At 43.9% G+C, this 19292-nt stretch overlaps 1 protein-coding gene across 1 annotated transcript in view; it reads left to right on the top strand.

The window, feature by feature from the left end:
• The window catches only part of TAMALIN (trafficking regulator and scaffold protein tamalin), a 32632-nt gene extending 14177 nt beyond the window's left edge, over positions 1–18455 (top strand). Inside the window, exons 2-8 of the mRNA XM_066585978.1 lie at positions 4894–4943; positions 6571–6625; positions 9893–9995; positions 14709–14802; positions 15548–15614; positions 15946–16012; positions 17873–18455. Of these exons, the coding sequence (XP_066442075.1) occupies positions 4894–4943; positions 6571–6625; positions 9893–9995; positions 14709–14802; positions 15548–15614; positions 15946–16012; positions 17873–18309 (873 nt within the window). The 3' untranslated portion in view covers positions 18310–18455. The remainder of the gene's footprint in view (positions 1–4893; positions 4944–6570; positions 6626–9892; positions 9996–14708; positions 14803–15547; positions 15615–15945; positions 16013–17872) is intronic.
• The last annotated feature ends 837 nt before the right edge of the window (positions 18456–19292 follow it).

Below are 19292 nucleotides of genomic sequence, written 5' to 3'. Positions count from 1 at the left end.
CGAGGCTATGTACAATGGACATCTTGAATTGATGGTCTTCGTGAAAGAACGTATGACATGTTCTTTTCACAGACAAGAAGTAAGATGTGACCGTGGTCTGTCCCTGTATATTGGACACTTCATGGACTGGGATCAATGTGTGCTGTCTAGAGATGAGCGAGTATACTCGCTAAGGGCAATTGCTCGAGCGAGCATTGCCCTTAGCGAGTACCTGCCCGCTTGAGAGAAAAGGTTCGGGTGCCGGAGCGGGGAGTAGCGGCAGTCAGCAGGAGGGAGTGGGGGGGGAGAGAGGGAGAGAGAGATCTCCCCTCCGTTCCTCCCCGCTCTCCCCCGCAGCTCCCTGCCCACCGCCGCCACCCGAACCTTTTGTCTCGAGCGGGCAGGTATTCGCTAAGGGCAATGTTTGCTCGAGCAATTGCCCTTAGCGAGTATGCTCGCTCATCACTAATGCTGTCTAATGCGAGTTGTGTCCGAGTCTCTTGGGTGCAACTTGCAGTTATGGCCATTGTGCACCTAGACGAAGGCTAAGTTCACGCTACCATTTCTTGTTTTCTGTTTGGCTCCGTCATCTGAGCCAAACAGAAAAAAACGGAAGTGCCAGAGCCGGTGTATGCTGGAACTGGATGGTGTCTTAACGGACACCCATTGACTGTTTTTGGGGACTATTTGGCATGCATAAAATCTCTCGGATGAATTGGTACATTGACGCTTGGCCGAACCAGTCCTTCACGTATAGGGGGAGCCAGAGGAAATGGCTGGAAGCCCAATGAGGCCAATGACTTCCGAAGGTGTATGGATGCACTTACTGGACTACACATGGAGGAAGGCTTCATGTCTAAGTTAATAAACTTTATTGGGCAGGATAAAAAATAGATACAAAGTACTTCCCTAATTTTGTTTTTCAAAAACTTGATGACTCCTAGTTCCCCCTTTTTTTCACACTGATGTAACTTGTTTTTTCGTAGTCTTCATGAACTATAAGCAGAAGCAAGCTCTGAGTTCATGTAGCTAAGTGTTTTTTTGCTACAGTGGACATATTTTTCAGGTTCACATCAGTTTATTGGCTGAAGTCTCTGCAACAATTGTTCTTTTGCTGCAAATATTAAGTTGACTTCGCACTTTAATACATAGTTCACATTCTTGCCTGTGTGAAGCCTAATGCTGTGATACATTCACGCCCCCCCCCCCCCAATCACCCCACGCCTGCTTGAAAGATCGAGGTTCAGATCTAATAAATGAACTTGGATTAGGTCCATTTACCCCCACGGTATATGACCCTTGTTTTGAGTTCTGAACCTCCAGCAGTACAATGCTATAAATTGTCCTTGGAAATGAATTGCAAGTTATTAAAATTTACGCCGGACGATATGAAAGAGACTTTTGAGTGGACTGTGAAATAAAGGGCATCCCCTATAAGCAGGGGTGACGGTATTTGTTACGTTACGGGGAAATCTGGTGTAATTGCAAGAATCCGGCTTACGGTGAACGCTGTGGAGATGCTTTTTAGATGCAAATTTTTGCTCTTTTGTGTATTTAAGTATTTGAATATTAAACAGTGATATGGCTCAGAGAATAAGGCTGGCTTTGTAGGGTCACTGCGAAGAACGCGTCATCTTGGTTTTCCGCTTCTTCACTTTTGTTTATGAGCGAGTGTTTGACGTAATTTATGCCTTGTGCCAGTTGCGGCTTCTATGGCCAGATTGATATGTCTCACAATGGTGCGACACACGAAGTGTTCGGGGTTAAATAACTGCGGTTCACATTCAAATGACATATTTTAGCCGCACCCGCTAAGTTGTAGATGTAACTTTCGAGGGGGTGCTGAGAAGTTCTTGGCTTTGGCCACAAGAAATAATGGACATGAATGAGCAATGAAATTTCACAATTCTGCATAGTCCTGTTGGATATCAATGCACTTGTGATTGTGGAGTAACAATATCTGCGACTAGAGATGAGCGAGTATACTCGCTAAGGCACCTTACTCGAGTGAGTAGTGCCTTAGCCGAGTATCTCCCCGCTCATCTCTAAAGATTCGGGGCTGGCGGGGGAGGAACGGAGGGGAGATCAACCCCCCCGCCGCAACTCACCTGCCACCCGCGCCGGCCCCCGAATCTTTAGAGACGAGCGGGAGATACTCGGCTAAGGCACTACTCGCTCGAGTAATGTGCCTTACGAGTATACTCGCTCATCTCTATCTGCAACCCATCCAGGTCGAATTCCTTTGGTGGCAATCTGCTACAGCTGTCAGAAATGGAGGCAAATTTGGTTTCCGTAAGGTGTTCAAATTAGCTAACAGATGGTAGTCAGAGGGTGCCAGATACAATGAATGAGCAGAAACGGCCAGCACCTCGAAGGCCAGGTCAGCCAGTGTGATCCGAGTGATGGCCACTGTGTGGGACCAGGCATTGTCATGCAAGAACACAACACCTTGGGTCAACTTTCCGTGCCTCTTTAACTTCAGTGCCTCCTTCAGTTTATGCAGAAGTATTGTGTAGTACACAGACATGGTAGTAGACCCCTTTTGTCTTCTGGGTTACTACTTGTGGACTACCTTCCAGACACTATCACCTTGGATGATGACTTCTGCACTCTAAACTTCTTTGGACCCACGGTCTCCGTTCTTTTGACTCAAGATCATATATAAAAATCCATGTCTCGTCCATAGTCACCAGTCAAGAGAGGAAAGCATTCTACTGATAAACTCTGCCGAATATCCTGGGAGGCTTGTAATCTAGTTTGCTTTTGTTTTAACAAACATGTTGGGATTCACCTGGCAGAAACCCTTCTCATGTCCAGATGATTGTGAATTATGGACCCAACTTTCTCTGGAGATGTACAGTGCCTTAGCAAAATTTCACTGGCCTTACAAAATCCAGTCATGGCTGATGTCAATGGTTTCTGGATTGGTCACCATTGGAGGTCTCCAGAATGTTCTACATTGTTGGTGTTAAAGGGGACAGTTTTTTAAATTTGGTAACTTCAATTTTTTCACAATGGAGTACAAAGGCCACTTGCTAACTAATGGCTGCACCAGGTCACCGTGAATGTCTTTGGCCTACTTCACTTTCAGGAACAGGAACTTCATCACCGCTCTACATTGCCGTGAAGTCTGCTGCAGACTCCGCCATGTTGTCTTCATACCTGTCTAATGCGAGTGGCACATAAGATCAGGCCAACAACGTATTGCAAAGATCGAGCTGTCAAATGATATAACTTTCATCGATATGAAAATCACAAAGCCGAGCACTTAGCACCCCTTGTATAATACATATTATATACACTATATTATAGCTTCCTAGTTCCTTAGAAAATCAGTTACTTGTAGTCAGAAAGTTCTCAGCGCTCCAGATGAATAACTTCACTTTACAGCTATAAGCCAAGACCTTCTATTGGATGTGACCATAGAAGCCAACATTTGATTATAAAAAGTGGCAGAATTTGCTGGGAGTTGTAGTGCAGCAGTTTCCAGTCTTTGGTACTCCCCCTTGTGGAATGAAAATGAATTATTCTTGACCAATATAAAGGATGATCGTTAGCAAAATCAGTGGCCGAGATTTGGATTTATTTACAAACCAAAGAAACCTTGATAAGACAGTAAAGCAAATGGTCATTTTGTTAACAAGATCCCAACCCTGATACAAATCTTTCTACCTAGTATCCAAGTCGCTGACTAATTTCCTCTGAGTAGGTTCTCTCCAACAGCCCAGGAGTCTCAGTAGGAATCTTGGTGTTCATTTGCCCTCATTAACCATTTGTAGATTTGCGTTTGCACAGAATGTATTTAATATGCCTAATCCCAGATTAACCTACTGAATTCCTTATTGTTGTCTTGGCACTACGTCTTGAGGAGATCTCGTTTAGGCCTCCTTCCCACGAACGGATTTCCGCCGCGTAATTCGCGGCGAAAATCCGCTGCGTTGCACGCAGCTATTAGGTTCTATTGAACCTAATAGCTCCATGCTCACGATGCGTAATTCCACCGCGGAATTACGCACCGCGATTTCTCCCGTCCTCACCCGCAGCATGCTCTATTTTCTGCGGGTGAGGACGGGCTGTACGCACTGACGGCTTCCATTGCAGTCAATGGAAGCCGTCCATTCACGCTATCTCCCGCTGTAACCAGCGGGAGATAGCGTGAAAAAACGCTTTCCCGCCCACCGCCGAGCGTCATATGACGCCAAATGACGCGGTCCGGCCGCGTCACGTGACACGGCTGGTGACGCGAGAGCGGTGGGCGGTGACGAGCGGTGACGAGCGGTGACGCGGCGGTGGTGGGCGGGGAAGCGATTTCACGCTATCTCCCGCAGGTAAGTATAGGGGCTCTGGGGGGCGCCGTGACGGGCTTCACAGCGGAATATTACGCTGCGGAGCCCGTCACGCTCGTGGGAAGGAGGCCTTAGGGTGCCGCTCTAAACTTAATGTCTTTTTGTTTAAAGAATTGTAGTAATTTGTTAATGTCTTGAGGCAGCATTAATGTGCTTTAAGTGTCCCGGCTGCTTTACTGCTCATAAACCTTATGGATGAAATCGATACGTAACATAAACAGTAACTGCCCCATCAAAGCCGCCGTTCTAGAACGGTCAGCGTTATACGGACAAACCCCTTGTTTAGGCCGCCTGCATCACTGCAGTTTCCTTTATATCATCGATTTGAGTCTTTATGAATAGTTTGTATGCCAGAATCAATGCAGTTTCTGGAAAAACAGATTGTTTTTCTTCTAACTCAAGACAAACCCCTTCAAGACCAGCGCTGTCACCCCCCCCGTAGCATTGTTAGCTTTACACAATTTCTGCACCCTTTTTGGATAAAACTTGCTTTCCTTTTGGCTTGTGTTTTGCTAAGTTACTTTATTGCATTCAAATGTATTCACATGTCACCATTTTTTGTCTTCAGGGGTCTCCAATGGGTTGGAAGAATGTAAGCCAGGTATCAGAGCATCACAGGTAAGACGTCTGTCACTAATATCTTTACCGCATCACATGTGTCTGTCATTTAATAAGTGACCATCTGGTTTCAGGACATCTTCTGCCCTGGGGCAGTGGGGTATATTACCTGCCATTCTTCTTTCACCACTCCGATTCACCAGCTACACCAGCCAAGATGGCCATAGCAATTTTCTACCTAATACACACTGCATTGCTCTGATTGGCCAGTGCTAATCACATGAGCATGTCTGACCAATCAGCAGTTATAGTATAGTTTAATATTACCAATGCAATGTGGGGATTAGTTATTGAGACGATTGCAATAGCCATCCTGGACAGCCAAAACAGAACTAGAATGATCGGAATGACAGCAGGTAACATACGACCTACCTCCACCAGTCCTGGGACCGACTTTTGTCCTAAAACTGGAAGGTCACTTTAACCCTTTAAATTAGAGCTTTTTCATTTTTTTTTGTTTTTGTCCCCACCTTTCAAGAACTGTAATGTTTTTTTTTTTTTTTTTTTTTTTTTTTTTCATTGACCTAGCTGTACGAGGTTTTTTTTTAATGCTACCATCGCAATTCTGCCATTCCGTCCTTGTTTGTATTGCTTTCAGAATGTGGGATATATTGTGATACATTTTAATAGTTCACACAGTGATACTTAATATATGTTTTTTTTTTAATAGGTAAGGGGATTTTTCTTTTCTAATAGTTTTATAATGTTAAAAATATTAAATGTCTTTCACTTTCATTTAGTCCCCACAAGATTTGAACCTTCAAATTTTTAATCGCTAGCAGTATATACTGCAATATTTCAGTATTGCAGTATACATCGATTTATTTTATTTTTTGTGTTGCCTATCAAGCCTAACCATTGGCGGGGCTTAATAGGCAGCTATGCATTGCAGTCCTGGGAGCCTTCAGTAGGCTCTGGACTGCCATTCTATAGCCCATTGACCCCACCGGATCATGTTAAAGGAGTTGCTGATGGGGCGCCCCCAACTGTTTAGACGCAAGGTCAGCTTTGGCCACGACATTGGCAGTTACCAGTTGCTGTCAAAGTCTAATAGCTGCCACATATGGAGTCCGCTGCATGCATCTTCATAACCGCGTAACGTGTGCATCGCTCACAAGTCTTTTGACTATATAGACAACTTTTGCTACTGCCTGAGGGTGATGGTTTGAGTCATGGATTCAGTAGAACACATGGCAGCTGCGTTCCATCTTCTGCACAGGAGTCTCTATTATACATTGGCCTCTTCATGCATCTGTTGATCAGGGTTATTGTGGGGCAGCATTGCTCACCATTTAGTAGTTTTGTTTTTTCTTAAACATGGAATATAGATTTTTGTTTTTAAGTTGGTGATCTGCTGTGTAAATACTGTAGGATTCTTTAGATCGATAGCTTCAAAGTGTGCAAAACTGAAGTTCTGAAAGACAGTGGAATAAAGGGCTCTTTAAACATCGGTGGGCGTTGTGGCTTTCTAAATGAGCAGCCCAGAGCTTCATTTAAGAAAGAACAATGAGACGTATTGTGCAAGACACAGTGCATATGCTTTGTCTTGGTTAGTGCTGTGAAGATGTATATGGAGGGGGAGGAGAACGCGGAATATAACAACTTTTTTTTTTCTTTGTGCTTCTAGGAAAACAGTCACTTTAGAGAAAGAAGATTGTGAAACATTCGGTTTTGAGATTCAGGTGAGTGAAGATGACTCCGCCGCCTCCACAGATGCCATATTTTACCATTCTCCTAGACTTAAACATTTAAACCCATGTAATATCCTTTAGGATCTGTGGCACCTGCTGACCATTATAAATGGCATTCTACGCTGGATTGCTCTTCTTATAAATTGGTCAATAGTTTAGACAATGGTTCGCTTGCTTTACATTGATGGCAAGCTAAACGCAACGTGTAACTTCTTGTTGAGGAGCTTATGGGATAAGATGTCAGGCGAATGATGGGTGTCCCAGTGATGCTCCCTCCCGTGCTGTTACACAGGAGCGAGTATCGCTCAGAGCATGTCCAGAATGGAGGCGAGTGAGCCGGCCAGGGAGTGCTCTCCATTCACTGTAAACCGCAGCCGTTCAGTTCTAAACGGCTAGTCGCCCAGTTTTCTGCTTGCATTTACTCGGGACGACTATCGTTCAAATTCCAGCGGGAGCTTGAACTGAACATTAACCCTTTCCAATCCACTGTCTGACCTCTGAAGACATTATGATTTAAAGCTGTACAGCTCCGATGTTGGAAGACATCGGTCTGGGTTCTTACTGTATATTGCCAGCTGCTGTGCTGTCGGAGCCTATCCAACGTGTCACCTCTTGCATAACAGCAGAAAGAGTAAGCCCTCTAGGAAAACGAGGATACAAATTGGATTGGAAAGGGTTAATCGTCCCATGTAAATGGGCCATTATTGCAAAAATAAAGGTAAAAATTCACAAACGTCTATTTTTAGTTAAAATTTAAATTGTCCTAGTCATCAAATTATATAGAAAAACTGATCGGCAAACCTTTTTTTTCTGCTGCTCTGACACCTTCCCTTTACTAGGATGTTTCGATACATCTTGAATCCCTTTTAAGTACACTAGCTAGTATCGAAGTATTGGTTTAATATTACGTATTTTGCAATTATGGATCAGGAAAGTGGTTAATTAATAATGGCTACATCCGTGCGCTGCGCCGGGTCCGCTGGCTTATCATGTAAAGCAAACAGAAGCATCTGGCCGTCTGTTCATCCTGCGCAGACGCTGTCATGGTTGCTAGGATGTGTTCCAGCAAAGTGTTTGCATATCGTCATTCTTTCCATATCTGTCCGGCCATTTACAGCTCCCTGTTTGAGGACAACAAAAGGTTTATCCTCCTGTCTTCAAGTATCATGTTCCACAGTATTTTCGTAAAAGGTTTTTCCCAGCCTCCATCCCTTGGTCACGTTAAAGAGGTTGTACCAGAATTACAAGTTAATTCCTATCCAGAGACGAAGAGATAACTTGCTGTTTTACCCCCTGAATCTGCGGCTATTGCAGACAGGCCGCGGATTGGACGGCTTCCATGCGGGACCTGCACTTAAGAAGGAGCATGCTGCGGTTCGTTTTCTGGACCCAAAGGTCCGTTAAACAAATCTGCATGCTTTAATTCAGATGCGCACACCCATGCTTTATTGTCAGGTTGAATTGAGGATCTTCCGCGAGGGTGGCCCGCGCGGATTCCGCAATTCAAATCCGCCTGTGGACATTAAACCTAAGCCCCAAACTACGCAATATTCCAGTAACTTGTAAAGAGGAAGAGCAATGTTCTCATCATTTGCCCCTTAGACTGCTTTTGATGCACCCCATGATCCTATTTGCCTTGGCAGCAGCTGCCTGACACTGGTTACACTAGTGGAGTTTACAGTAAACTAAAATCCCCAAGTTCTTCATGTCAGTAACCAGTGGTTTCGCATTTAGTGCGTAATGGTGACTTCTTAATTTGCGGCTTTTCTGTTTAATCTCCTAGCTAATCCCGATCCATTTGTAACTGTATTCTGTCTTCTTGTGTTACTTTGTTTTGTATCATCTGCAAATATTGATATTTTACTGTGCAATCCAGCATGTCATTAATAAATATATTTAAAAAGAATCGTGCCCAATATTGCCCCCTGTGGTACCCCACTAGTAATGGTGACCACCTCCAATACTGCCTCCTGTGGTACCCCACTAGTAATGGTGACCACCTCCAATACTGCCCCCTGTGGTACCCCACTAGTAATGGTGACCACCTCCAATACGGCCCCCTGTGGTACCTCACTAGTAATGGTGACCACCTCCAATACTGCCTCCTGTGGTACCCCACTAGTAATGGTGACCACCTCCAATACTGCCTCCTGTGGTACCCCACTAGTAATGGTGACCACCTCCAATACTGCCTCCTGTGGTACCCCACTAGTAATGGTGACCACCTCCAATACTGCCTCCTGTGGTACCCCACTAGTAATGGTGACCACCTCCAATACTGCCTCCTGTGGTACCCCACTAGTAATGGTGACCACCTTGAATACTGCCTCCTGTGGTACCCCACTAGTAATGGTGACCACCTCGAATACTGCCTCCTGTGGTACCCCACTAGTAATGGTGACCACCTCCAATACTGCCTCCTGTGGTACCCCACTAGTTATGGTGACCACCTCCAATACTGCCTCCTGTGGTACCCCACTAGTTATGGTGACCACCTCCAATACTGCCTCCTGTGGTACCCCACTAGTTATGGTGACCACCTCCAATACTGCCTCCTGTGGTACCCCACTAGTTATGGTGACCACCTCCAATACTGCCTCCTGTGGTACCCCACTAGTTATGGTGACCACCTCCAATACTGCCTCCTGTGGTACCCCACTAGTTATGGTGACCACCTCCAATACTGCCTCCTGTGGTACCCCACTAGTAACGGTGACCACCTCCAATACTGCCTCCTGTGGTACCCCACTAGTAACGGTAACCCAATCAGAGTATGTACCATTTATAACCCCCCTCTGCTTTCTGGCCAGTCACTGGCCAGTTACTTACCCACTTACACACATTCTCACCCAGACCAAGCATCCTCATTTTACATACCAACCTTTTATGCTGCACAGTATCAAACGCTTTGGAAAGGCCCAGACACCAAAGATCCAATGACTCTACCCGGTCCAGTCTAGAACTTACCACCTCATAGTAGCTGATCAGATTGGTTTGACAGGAGTGATCTCTCATAAACCCATGCTTATACAGAGTTATGTAGCTATTTTCCTTGAGGTCCTCCAGGATAGCATCTCTTCAAATCCTTCAAACATTTTACCCACAACAGACGTCAGACTTACTGGCCTGTAGTGGTATGAACCTGTGTCAGGCATCCTTTTCTGTATATATAATATAAAGTCATTTGCAATTGCTAAACCCTAATGGCCTGTTTCTAGAACGGCAGTCCTTGATCACAGCCTTTTTCTCATTCTCTAGACGTATGGACTGCATCATAAGGACAGAAACACTGTAGAAATGTTCACATTCGTCTGCCGGGTGCATGAAGGAAGTCCTGCCATGTTATGTGGGTTAAAAGTTGGTAAGTACACTTTTTTTTTTTGGCAGCGATAAGTGTATAGAGCAAATATCTGTCACCTCGGCTCAAGAAAAATGTCAGTGTGCACATTTATCTAGAATTTCCGTAGGTTATCATCATCCTGCTGCCACTTATAAGAAATGCAAGTGGTTTTGCTTAGGAAACCTAAGACACGACTTCCTGACTAAGCTGTACTTTCCTGCTAGATGCCTTGATAATAAGTGCCACAAAGTAATTATTTCTAAGTCTAAGTGTAACCTACAATCATTCATATGTATAGTACAAATGGCTTTGACCGTATTGTCAGGCAGGTTATCCAGCTTACACTCTAAGGGCCCTTTTACATGGAACGGTTATTCAGATTCTCAGTGGATTGCAAATTTGAGCAATAATTCTGTATAAACATTGCCAGCGACTGACTAATTTGTTCACTTAAGTTCATCGTTCAGTTTAGGCAAGCATAAAATTCAATGATTATTGACCTGCATAAACAGGCAGTTCATGTGTGAATGACTGCCTGTTTACTGTGAATGGAGGTGGGCGGGCTGGTAGATGTCTCCAGAGCGCTCTGCCTTCAATTACTGAGCGATCATAGCTCCTGTGAAGAGGCACAAGAACGATTATTGCATTATTATCATCGGGTACTTAAGGACCCGACGATCGTCCTATTAAATTGACCCTAAGGCCTCCTGTCCACGGGCGGATCAGATTCTACATGTGGGAGCCTGCAGTGGCATCTGACCTTGTCCGTGGCCCAGACCCTCCGTACCTGTCTGGGTGTCCTACAGCGGATGTGTGCGGAAGCGCCGGCCAGCACACATGCGCAGTACAGTTTTATTTTTTTCAAACTCCTGCTTTCCCACAGAATCCGCCGCCTGTCTGCAATTGCAGATGGGCCGCGAATCAGACAGCTTCCATCCACTTCAACGGAAGCCGTCCTCACAGAATCCACACTACAATAAAGCATGCTGCCATTTGTTTTCCACATAAGGAATCCGGAAAACAAATCCGCATGTGTAAATTCAAGTGCGGACGCCCATGGTTCCCTACGGGCATCTAGAACTGTGACTCTTCTGCGTGGGTGCCCCGTGAGGATTCCGCAATTCAAATCTAAATGTGGACATGAGGCCTTAGGCAGTCTTGTACCTTCTTGTAAGTTGCGAGCCACTTTCGGCGATGATGGTGTTGAATACCGAATAATAAAAATGAAGAAACCTATAAATGAGGTCCAGTGATATGGCACTTTACCCGCATGATAACTATGATATGGATTGTACCCTTCTATCAAGTTCTAGTAAAGCTATGATGACCCTGGCGCCATTGCTGCACAGCAGTTTGTAGACTTGCCAACTGCTAGAACCGCTGGTTGGGCAGCACTGATCCAAGGCGCCCTTTCCCCGGACGTGTACAGTTGGCCCAGTGATCACTTCTGTGCTTTCACACCGGAGCGATGATCCCTTAGTGAATTATCGCAGTAAGCAAGCAGTCATCCATACAGCTTGGTTTTTTTATGCCTGCAGAAATGGGACGACTGACTATCATTTGACGTTCAGTCGCTGGCAGCATTTATACTTGGGCCGTTATCATTTGGATTCCCATGAGAATCTTGAACAATAGTTCCGTGTAAAAGGGCCCTTAAATGTGATCATCAGAATTCCAACGTCTTCAACTGCTAAGCTCATATAACTTTCCTACTTTTAATAATGTATGATTTCCATGATGGACCCTTTTGTGGTTTCCAAAAAAGTCACAACTGATTCCCATTATAATGGTATTAGTTCTATCAGTTCCCTTCTGACTTTTATATAAAAGTAGTTTTGCCAACCGGGCCCTTGTGCTTTCTGTATGTTTTGGAGACTATTCGAGTATCAGATCTGACAGATTAAAGACCGGCGTAGAGATGAGTGGCTTAATAGTATTTGCAGACTTTACTTTCAAGGAGTTTCCCAAAGTGTTGTGACTGCTTGGGGCTGTACATGGTGAAAGTCCCTCTTGTCTAAGGTGTGCCCTGCCAATATTTCCCATGTGAATGCACCATTTTATTGTAAGTCTTAGATGTACAAAGATTTCCAAAGTTGGTTGGAATAATTTGGGTGCTAAGATACATAAGGTGCCCATACACATTAGATCTAGGTGGACCAAACCTGCTGAGTTCCGCGAGTCCGCCTGACCACATAATGTGTATGAGGGTGTCCAGACTCATCCCTAATGGAAGATGTTGGAGGGGAAAGAAAAGTGAATTTCAACATGCCCAGTTCTGTTCTGTGGGAGATAAGCGGATGCCAATGAAGTCTGGCAGTGGCTTATTCCCCATTGAAAAGACACATACATGATCAGATGTGCTAAGTGTATATATGGAGTGATGGAAGTGTTAGCTGTCGATAATATAAGCTTTTGTCCGACAGCTATCTTAAGGTCTATGAGCACCTTGTGAAACCCCTTAATGCTCCATGACGTTCTATAATGTCATGGAGCTTCAGGATTTGTACAGAGTGGGATCGGGTTGTGGATTCTGCCCATTACGTTGCAGGTGTTGGCTGTCAGACAGCTGACACCTGCCCACAACAGTTCTGACAGCGGCACTTAAATCCCCGTATCGCAAAAAACAAACCCTCAGAGAGCAATGTTTATAAGATATGAGGTTTTTTTCCCCCTGATAGTGGAGAGGAAAAAATGAGGAGAAAATGTAGCATCCTTAAGGGGTTGTAAACTATTGATGGCCAAGCTTCAGTGTAAGCAGTCAGTAGTAGATTGGCAGGAGTCTGGCGCCCAGGACCTTTCTGATCACGTATTTGCTGGGCTTTTGTGCACTGAGCTGATTGCTGCCAGAAGCAGACGGCTCTGTTCCCACTGTTGTGGCCAGGCTTGGTATTACAAGCAAAGTTGCCATTTAAAAGGACAATGGCCAATGTAGTTGGAACAGAGCTTCCTGCTTGATGCACAAGTACATTGGCCCAGCAAACAGCTGATGGACTAAGATCCTGGTTGGCAAACCCCTGCCAATCTACTAGTGCCAATCTATATAGTATTAGGTGGATGTGTTATCCCTTTTAAAATCCATAGGGTTACAGTGCAATACATCCGAAGCCCTGTAATCATCCTGCTGTTATCATTGATCATACATTTTGGTGGAAAGTCCACAAAGTTGTCAGTCTAATGTGGTGGAAAGTTTTTTTTTTTTTGTTTTTTTTTTTTCATTCAAGTACCTAACCTTCATAGAGGTAATGGGAATTTAAGAAACTTTCCATATATAATGGAAGAGAAGTCCCAGTAAATGACTTTGTGCAGATCGTGCATGCACCCTGTCAGTGTTTACTAGGGTTTCCTTAACTGAATTCTGCTGATTACTTTCTTAAATTAGTTTTTCTTGCATTTTACGAAAAATCTGCCGTCCAAAGCCAGCATTTGGCTAATGATTCTGTGGCTTTGAACAGCAGTGTTAATCTGAAACTCATGTTCGTCGGGATGTTTTTGTTTGAGTCCCTGTTGCTTTTTTCTATTATACAGCATGTTCTGTGCAGGAAATGAGTCAGAGAAGTGAAGGACTTGGAAAAGCGCCTCCAATTGTGTCCACAGGACGGACAGAGCATGAACTTCTTCTGTTCCTGCTGTAATTGGAGCTGCCAGGTTTTGCAGAAATTCAGGGAAATCCATGAAATTTCGGACCCTCTTCTCTCGAGTCCGTTTTATCGGGTTTAGAGGAAGTGCAGTGGAAAGTCCGGGTACAGCCTAGAGAAAGAGGGGGCAGCACAGGAAGGGCTGGAGTTTAGGTTATGGTTTCTGAAAATGCATCAAAATGCAGTCTTTTAGAAGATATTTACCTAATTTACTCAAACATTGTTTTGTGGGGTTTCCTCTTAATTGAAACAGCGCCACCTAGCTAACTACTATCAGTAAACTGTGTTCAGCACTTGTTTGAAAGGCAACTTGTCGTCACTTATAAGCACCATAAGCTAAATTTATGGGAGTAGAGAACGGGTTGAGGAGGCAAGGGGAATCACTTTTCATAATTATCTGGCTCCCCGTTTCCTCGGAGCTCGGTCTGTGCATCGGACTCCCCTCTGCACATCCCTGGATTCCTTAGGCCCTGTTCTATAAGCCTTTTAAACTTAGTTGATGATGCTTAGAGGTGATGATTGGTTCCCTTTTAAGGGGGTATCTCAAAATCAACTTTTAAGGTCATCTATGCAGAGTTTCCCACTCTTTTCCTCACGGCACCCCTGCACTGAGGAGGAACGTCAATGGGGTGGCAGAGGTGCATGTACGGTGCTGCCCCGCTCATTTCAATGGGACTTTTGGAAATATGTGCTTGTACTCTATCTCTGATAGTGCTTTTTGAAAACAGGACGGTACTGTGAATGCTTGGCTACTGCTCCATTCAAGCTCCTTCCTCACTGCCGTGGGTGAGAGGAAGGAGAGGGGGGCATAGAACTAAAGCTCTTGGGATTGGCGGGGGACTTCGCGGTTCGCCCCACCAACAATCAGACTTTCATCACTTATCCTATGGATAGATCAGTCGATCTTGGGAATCCCCCTTTAAGGGTTTTAAAAGGGAATTTTAATGTACAGCATTTCCTTAGATTAGGGCTTGAGAAGGATACGGCCAATATCAAATGTGTTGAACCTCTATTTGTAGTGTTTGAGATTTAGGAAATGGTTAAATGACACAATGTGCCTATATATGTACTTTGTATTTATATGTACATTTTTGTTTAGGTGATATAATTGCCGGTGTAAATGGCCTCAACATGGAAGGAGTCCGACACAAAGACATTGTAGAACTGATAAAAGCTTCAGGAAATAAAATTAGGTAAGTTTTTTGTTTTCTTTTCGTGCTACAGAACAAAATGCTTCCATAACAATCTAGTAGTTTTACATCTTGTCAGAAGCCCCTCCCTCCCCCCTCCGCTCCCCGACGCAACTCACTTGTCACCCGCGCCGGCCCCCGAATCTTTAGAGACGAGCGGGGAGATACTCGGCTAAGGCACTACTCGCTCGAGTAATGTGCCTTAGCGAGTATACTCGCTCATCTCTAACTGGGGACATACGCTCCCTGCAATGATACTTATGATTGCTCTATTCAAGGGTCGGAACCTTTTGAAAATGGCGGCCTAGTAATAAAACTCGGCTATTGGCATGGTGCAGGCCTTTTGTGTTGAATCAGTTAAAACCCATTCGATTTCCATGCCTGGGTCCTAGACGTACCTGGTAACTACTACCAACTTTCATCTTCATAATGCCAGTTGAGTATTGGGCATTACGGTCAGCCTAACTTATTCAACCAGTGGGTACCTGAGAGCAAGAACATTGCTGCTTATATAAGGAGCGCAGTAGATTAGATATCATGTCTGAGGAGTAAAATAAACTATTTCTTCCAGTTATGTTATTTCTTCAAGGACCTCATGATTTCATAGCTGCGTGCCTGTTGCTGTGTCCTTGTAACTTGTCCTCGTTATGTGACTATTAGCTTAGACTACTTCTGGCGTCGGGGACTCATTCTCCAGGATTGTTGCGTAATGTTGTTTAAAATCCCTTTCCGTGTTTTGTCTTAATAGACTGGAGACTGTCTACGGTTCTGCTATCCGAAGGGCTGAGTTGGAGGCCAGGCTACAGTATCTCAAGGTCAGTAATTGTCAGGATCTCTCCTGGGGATCTGCTAGATATTGCTGTCTGTCATCTTACTAGGAAGCATTGCAAAATTACAGAAGCAAGAGTCTGATAGTTCCCTGAGAGTACAGTTTATGCCAATACGATATATAAACCTATTATTTTGTTATCCTATCTATAGTTAACTTAGATTATGAGTTATCAAAACAGCCCTGAGGCTGCAAATTCTACAGCTGCAGTTAATGTGGTCCAGGGAAGCAATAGATTGCAGCTGGGATCTCGCGGTCTCCTGCTTACAATGGTGGCTCCAACTGCCCCGAACTTACTGGTTTCTTTCTCGTTCTAGCAAACCTTATATGAGAAATGGGAAGAATATCGCTCACTAATGGTGCAGGAGCAGAGACTCTTACATGGTAAGTGACCGTCTTCAAAGGTATTGTCTCAGAATGCTATTGAATAAAACTTCAGCGACTGTCATAATGGAGGAGTGAGTAAAGTCAAGGCTCTCGGTCATTAGAATTAGTCACTGTGGTAATGGACCGGGATTTTTCCATATTGTGTAATGCAAAGTTATATCCACGCTTTTTTTTTTCATTTGTTTAACAAAGTATTAATTGGTTTTATGATCCAAAATATATCAATCAAGAATTACAACATTCCAGTCCTGTGTAAAGTCCAGCGGCAAGTAGATTGAACAGATAAATCAGGAGTTACACTGCCAGATGTCATTTCTAATAAACATACAAAGTAATATAAAAGTAAAGGGCCCATTTTCACTTCTTTAATTACTGCAACTCCTAATCAGATTAATCAGTATAAACATTAGAGAACCATAAATGAGAGTAACGAGTGGGGGAACACAAGAAGAACACAAGGGATGAGGCTGTAATATGATTTATGTGGGTGAGCCTGAACATAATGAATTCCATTAACATGGCTGGAACCATGCTCCTCACAGATCTGTTGGAGGAGTAGATGAAATGCTTCAAGCTAAACTAGACTGCCCTGGAGAGTCAAAGCTCTGGCAGTTGGGTTCCAAGTGTGCATAGTCTGCAAATAATGGTACCAGGACGACCACGTTTTTCGTACAACCCTTTCCGATCCTTTTTTCCATTTGTCTTTTTAGTTGGTCTTTTTGCAACCTGTAATGTTATGTCAATGCAAATTCTGGGCAACTTTCACAAAGCCTTCTATTTTTTTTATCTGCTGCACATTTTGTACATCAGGATATATACATTATATCTAGAGATGAGCGAACGTGCTCGTTTGGTGCAATTACTCGATCGAAAATCGCATTTTCTCGAGTAACTGCCTAATCCGGCGAAAAGATTCGGGGATGAGTGGGGGGTTGCGGTGGGGAGTGGAGGTGAAGAGAGAGAGCTCCCCTCTGCAACCCCCCGCTCATCTCTAATTATATCTCAACCTGTTTAGTATAGAGGAGTTTATTTCTAGGCCAAGACAAAAACTGTCTTTTAGTAGTTGAGGTATCAAGCATTCGGCATTTTGTAGGTCTTTGTTTGGGAGAAGTCACTTATGATTTGCAAACACATGACGTGGCTTGTATATATTGCTGCTGTCTCTTAAGATGTTTTTGGACGGAGTTCAGCCAGGTTCTGTTAGTTAAATGTTTTACTATGCCTTGGGTTGTCATAATAGGGGTATATATATGTTCTACCTCACCAGCATAGACCATTAATACTTGTTTCCATTTAGTAATGCGCCAGGACTTAAGCATAAAGCGTACCTGAGTTTTCAAAAAAAAAAAAAAAAATTAAAAATACTTTGTAGCAGTTTTCACTTTATGAATTAACTATTCTATGTAGATTTTCCTATTTTTCTGCAGCCCTGTTGGCTGCAGTCCATCGGTACTCTACTGGCCGGGACTTCCTGTTCCACATTTCTCATACTGTCTTGCATAGCACTGCTCCAGTCAGCTGCAAGGCAGCATGCGAATGCCTACCCCTGTTGCATGTAGTACCAAGCAGTGAATGTCCCTGTTACTAGAGAAGCCAAATGCCTAATGACAGGCAGTGGATTGCAAATGTGCTGGAAGGGAGACCCCTAGTGGAAGCCACTTCAGACTTGATATTCAGTGGTAAAACATTTTAATACAAGTATATTACAAGGTTTGACGCACATGGGCTGCAAGATGAGCATATGTTGTCTTAAGTTAGTGTTCTTTTTAAAGTTGAGACATGTTCTGGTCAAGTAAGTCAATCTTTTCAATGTAGTTCAGTTCTTTTGTTTTCTCATGCATTTATTCTGTCTTGCAGGCATCGTTGTAAAGGACCCCAGTGTTTATGACACTTTGGAATCCGTCAGGTCATACATTTATGGGACCGTTCCACAATGTACCAAAGATCCACTCCCCAGCTCCCTGGCCACTGGAAGTATATGCAGTAGTGCGAGTTGCCTCAGCACAGCGGAGGAGAACGAGGATGCTGTGTATCAGACTTGCTACTTCAACTCCGATTCTATAGATGACATTCATACCATTCCCAACAAAAGCACAATCAAGCCTTACAAGTCTCCACTAACTCGCAGCGCCAGCGTGAAGTGTACAAGTCCTGCTACGAACTGGGAGAAGCCCAAAGAGCAGAGTACCTTTGTATCTTTACCCAGGAAAAAACACAAAAGTTTTCGAAAAAGACTTCTGAAGTTTATCCCTGGACTAAACAGATCCCTAGAGGAGGAGGCCAGTCCTCTTTAGCACCCCTTTATATAAGAAAAAGTTAAGTTATTTATTTATTGTTTTTGGAAAAGAGTGGAAAAAAAACTTTGTATTTACTTTGTTACACTTTATTGTAAAACTTTATACCGTTTTTTTTGTTTTTCATTAAAATGTTTGCAAAGGCAGTGGGTGCCAAATTCCAGGTTTTCTTATGAAAAATGCAAGTGTTCTCAGAGTTCTTCTTCAACGGCTTATGGGGCAGAACCTGAGCCAGCGGGAAGCTGCTGCACACTGAACAGTCTTGTTCTGGTTCAAAGCAATATAGTCCTACTTCCTGTACGGTGCGAGAGCCGAGATACTGTAGGCGGTCCACATCTCCTTAAATGCCGGGGGAACCTGCTGTCCTCAAAATGTGGTAACTGAAGCTCTGTGAGGTTTTATGTACGTAACACACGCATCATTGTGTAGCATTCTGGAAAGGGCGCACTTGTGAATATCTTAAGGTAACTTCCTGCGCTTATGGTCAACTCTCGTTGCACAAGGATCTCATTCAACTTTCTGATGGAGGCATTTTTTTTTCCTTAAAAGATAACAAATATGAATGACTGCTTTATATAGAGTATTTATGTCCTTATGTAGTTTACATTTTGGTGAAAATCTCCTTAGCTTACTATGTCTTCTCTAGCTATCTAATATAAACCCGTAGTTCTGCACTGTGTGCTTACATTCAAGTTCCTGCTTGCAGAGAGCTATTTTGTGTATTGAAGATATTGATTAGATTCCTCAGAATAGGTCATCAGTACTTAATTGCTGGGTAACCACCACTCAAGATGCCTGCTGATTGTCTGGCCCACTTTCAGTGCAACAGGGCCTGATCTAGTTATGGGGGTCGGAGTAGGAAGTCTCACTCCCACTGAAATCACTTGTTGCTGAAGCCTCCTATTACACTTCCAGCATGTTTGTCTCAGATACTGTGGTCGGACGCGGACGTGTAATAGGCAGCAGTCTCATTGATTTCAATG

Source organism: Eleutherodactylus coqui, chromosome 1, assembly GCF_035609145.1.
Source record: "Eleutherodactylus coqui strain aEleCoq1 chromosome 1, aEleCoq1.hap1, whole genome shotgun sequence".
Classification (NCBI taxonomy): Eukaryota; Metazoa; Chordata; class Amphibia; order Anura; family Eleutherodactylidae; genus Eleutherodactylus; species Eleutherodactylus coqui.
Note: the sequence above shows the minus strand (reverse complement) of the source record. Positions and strands in the feature narration are given on the sequence as shown.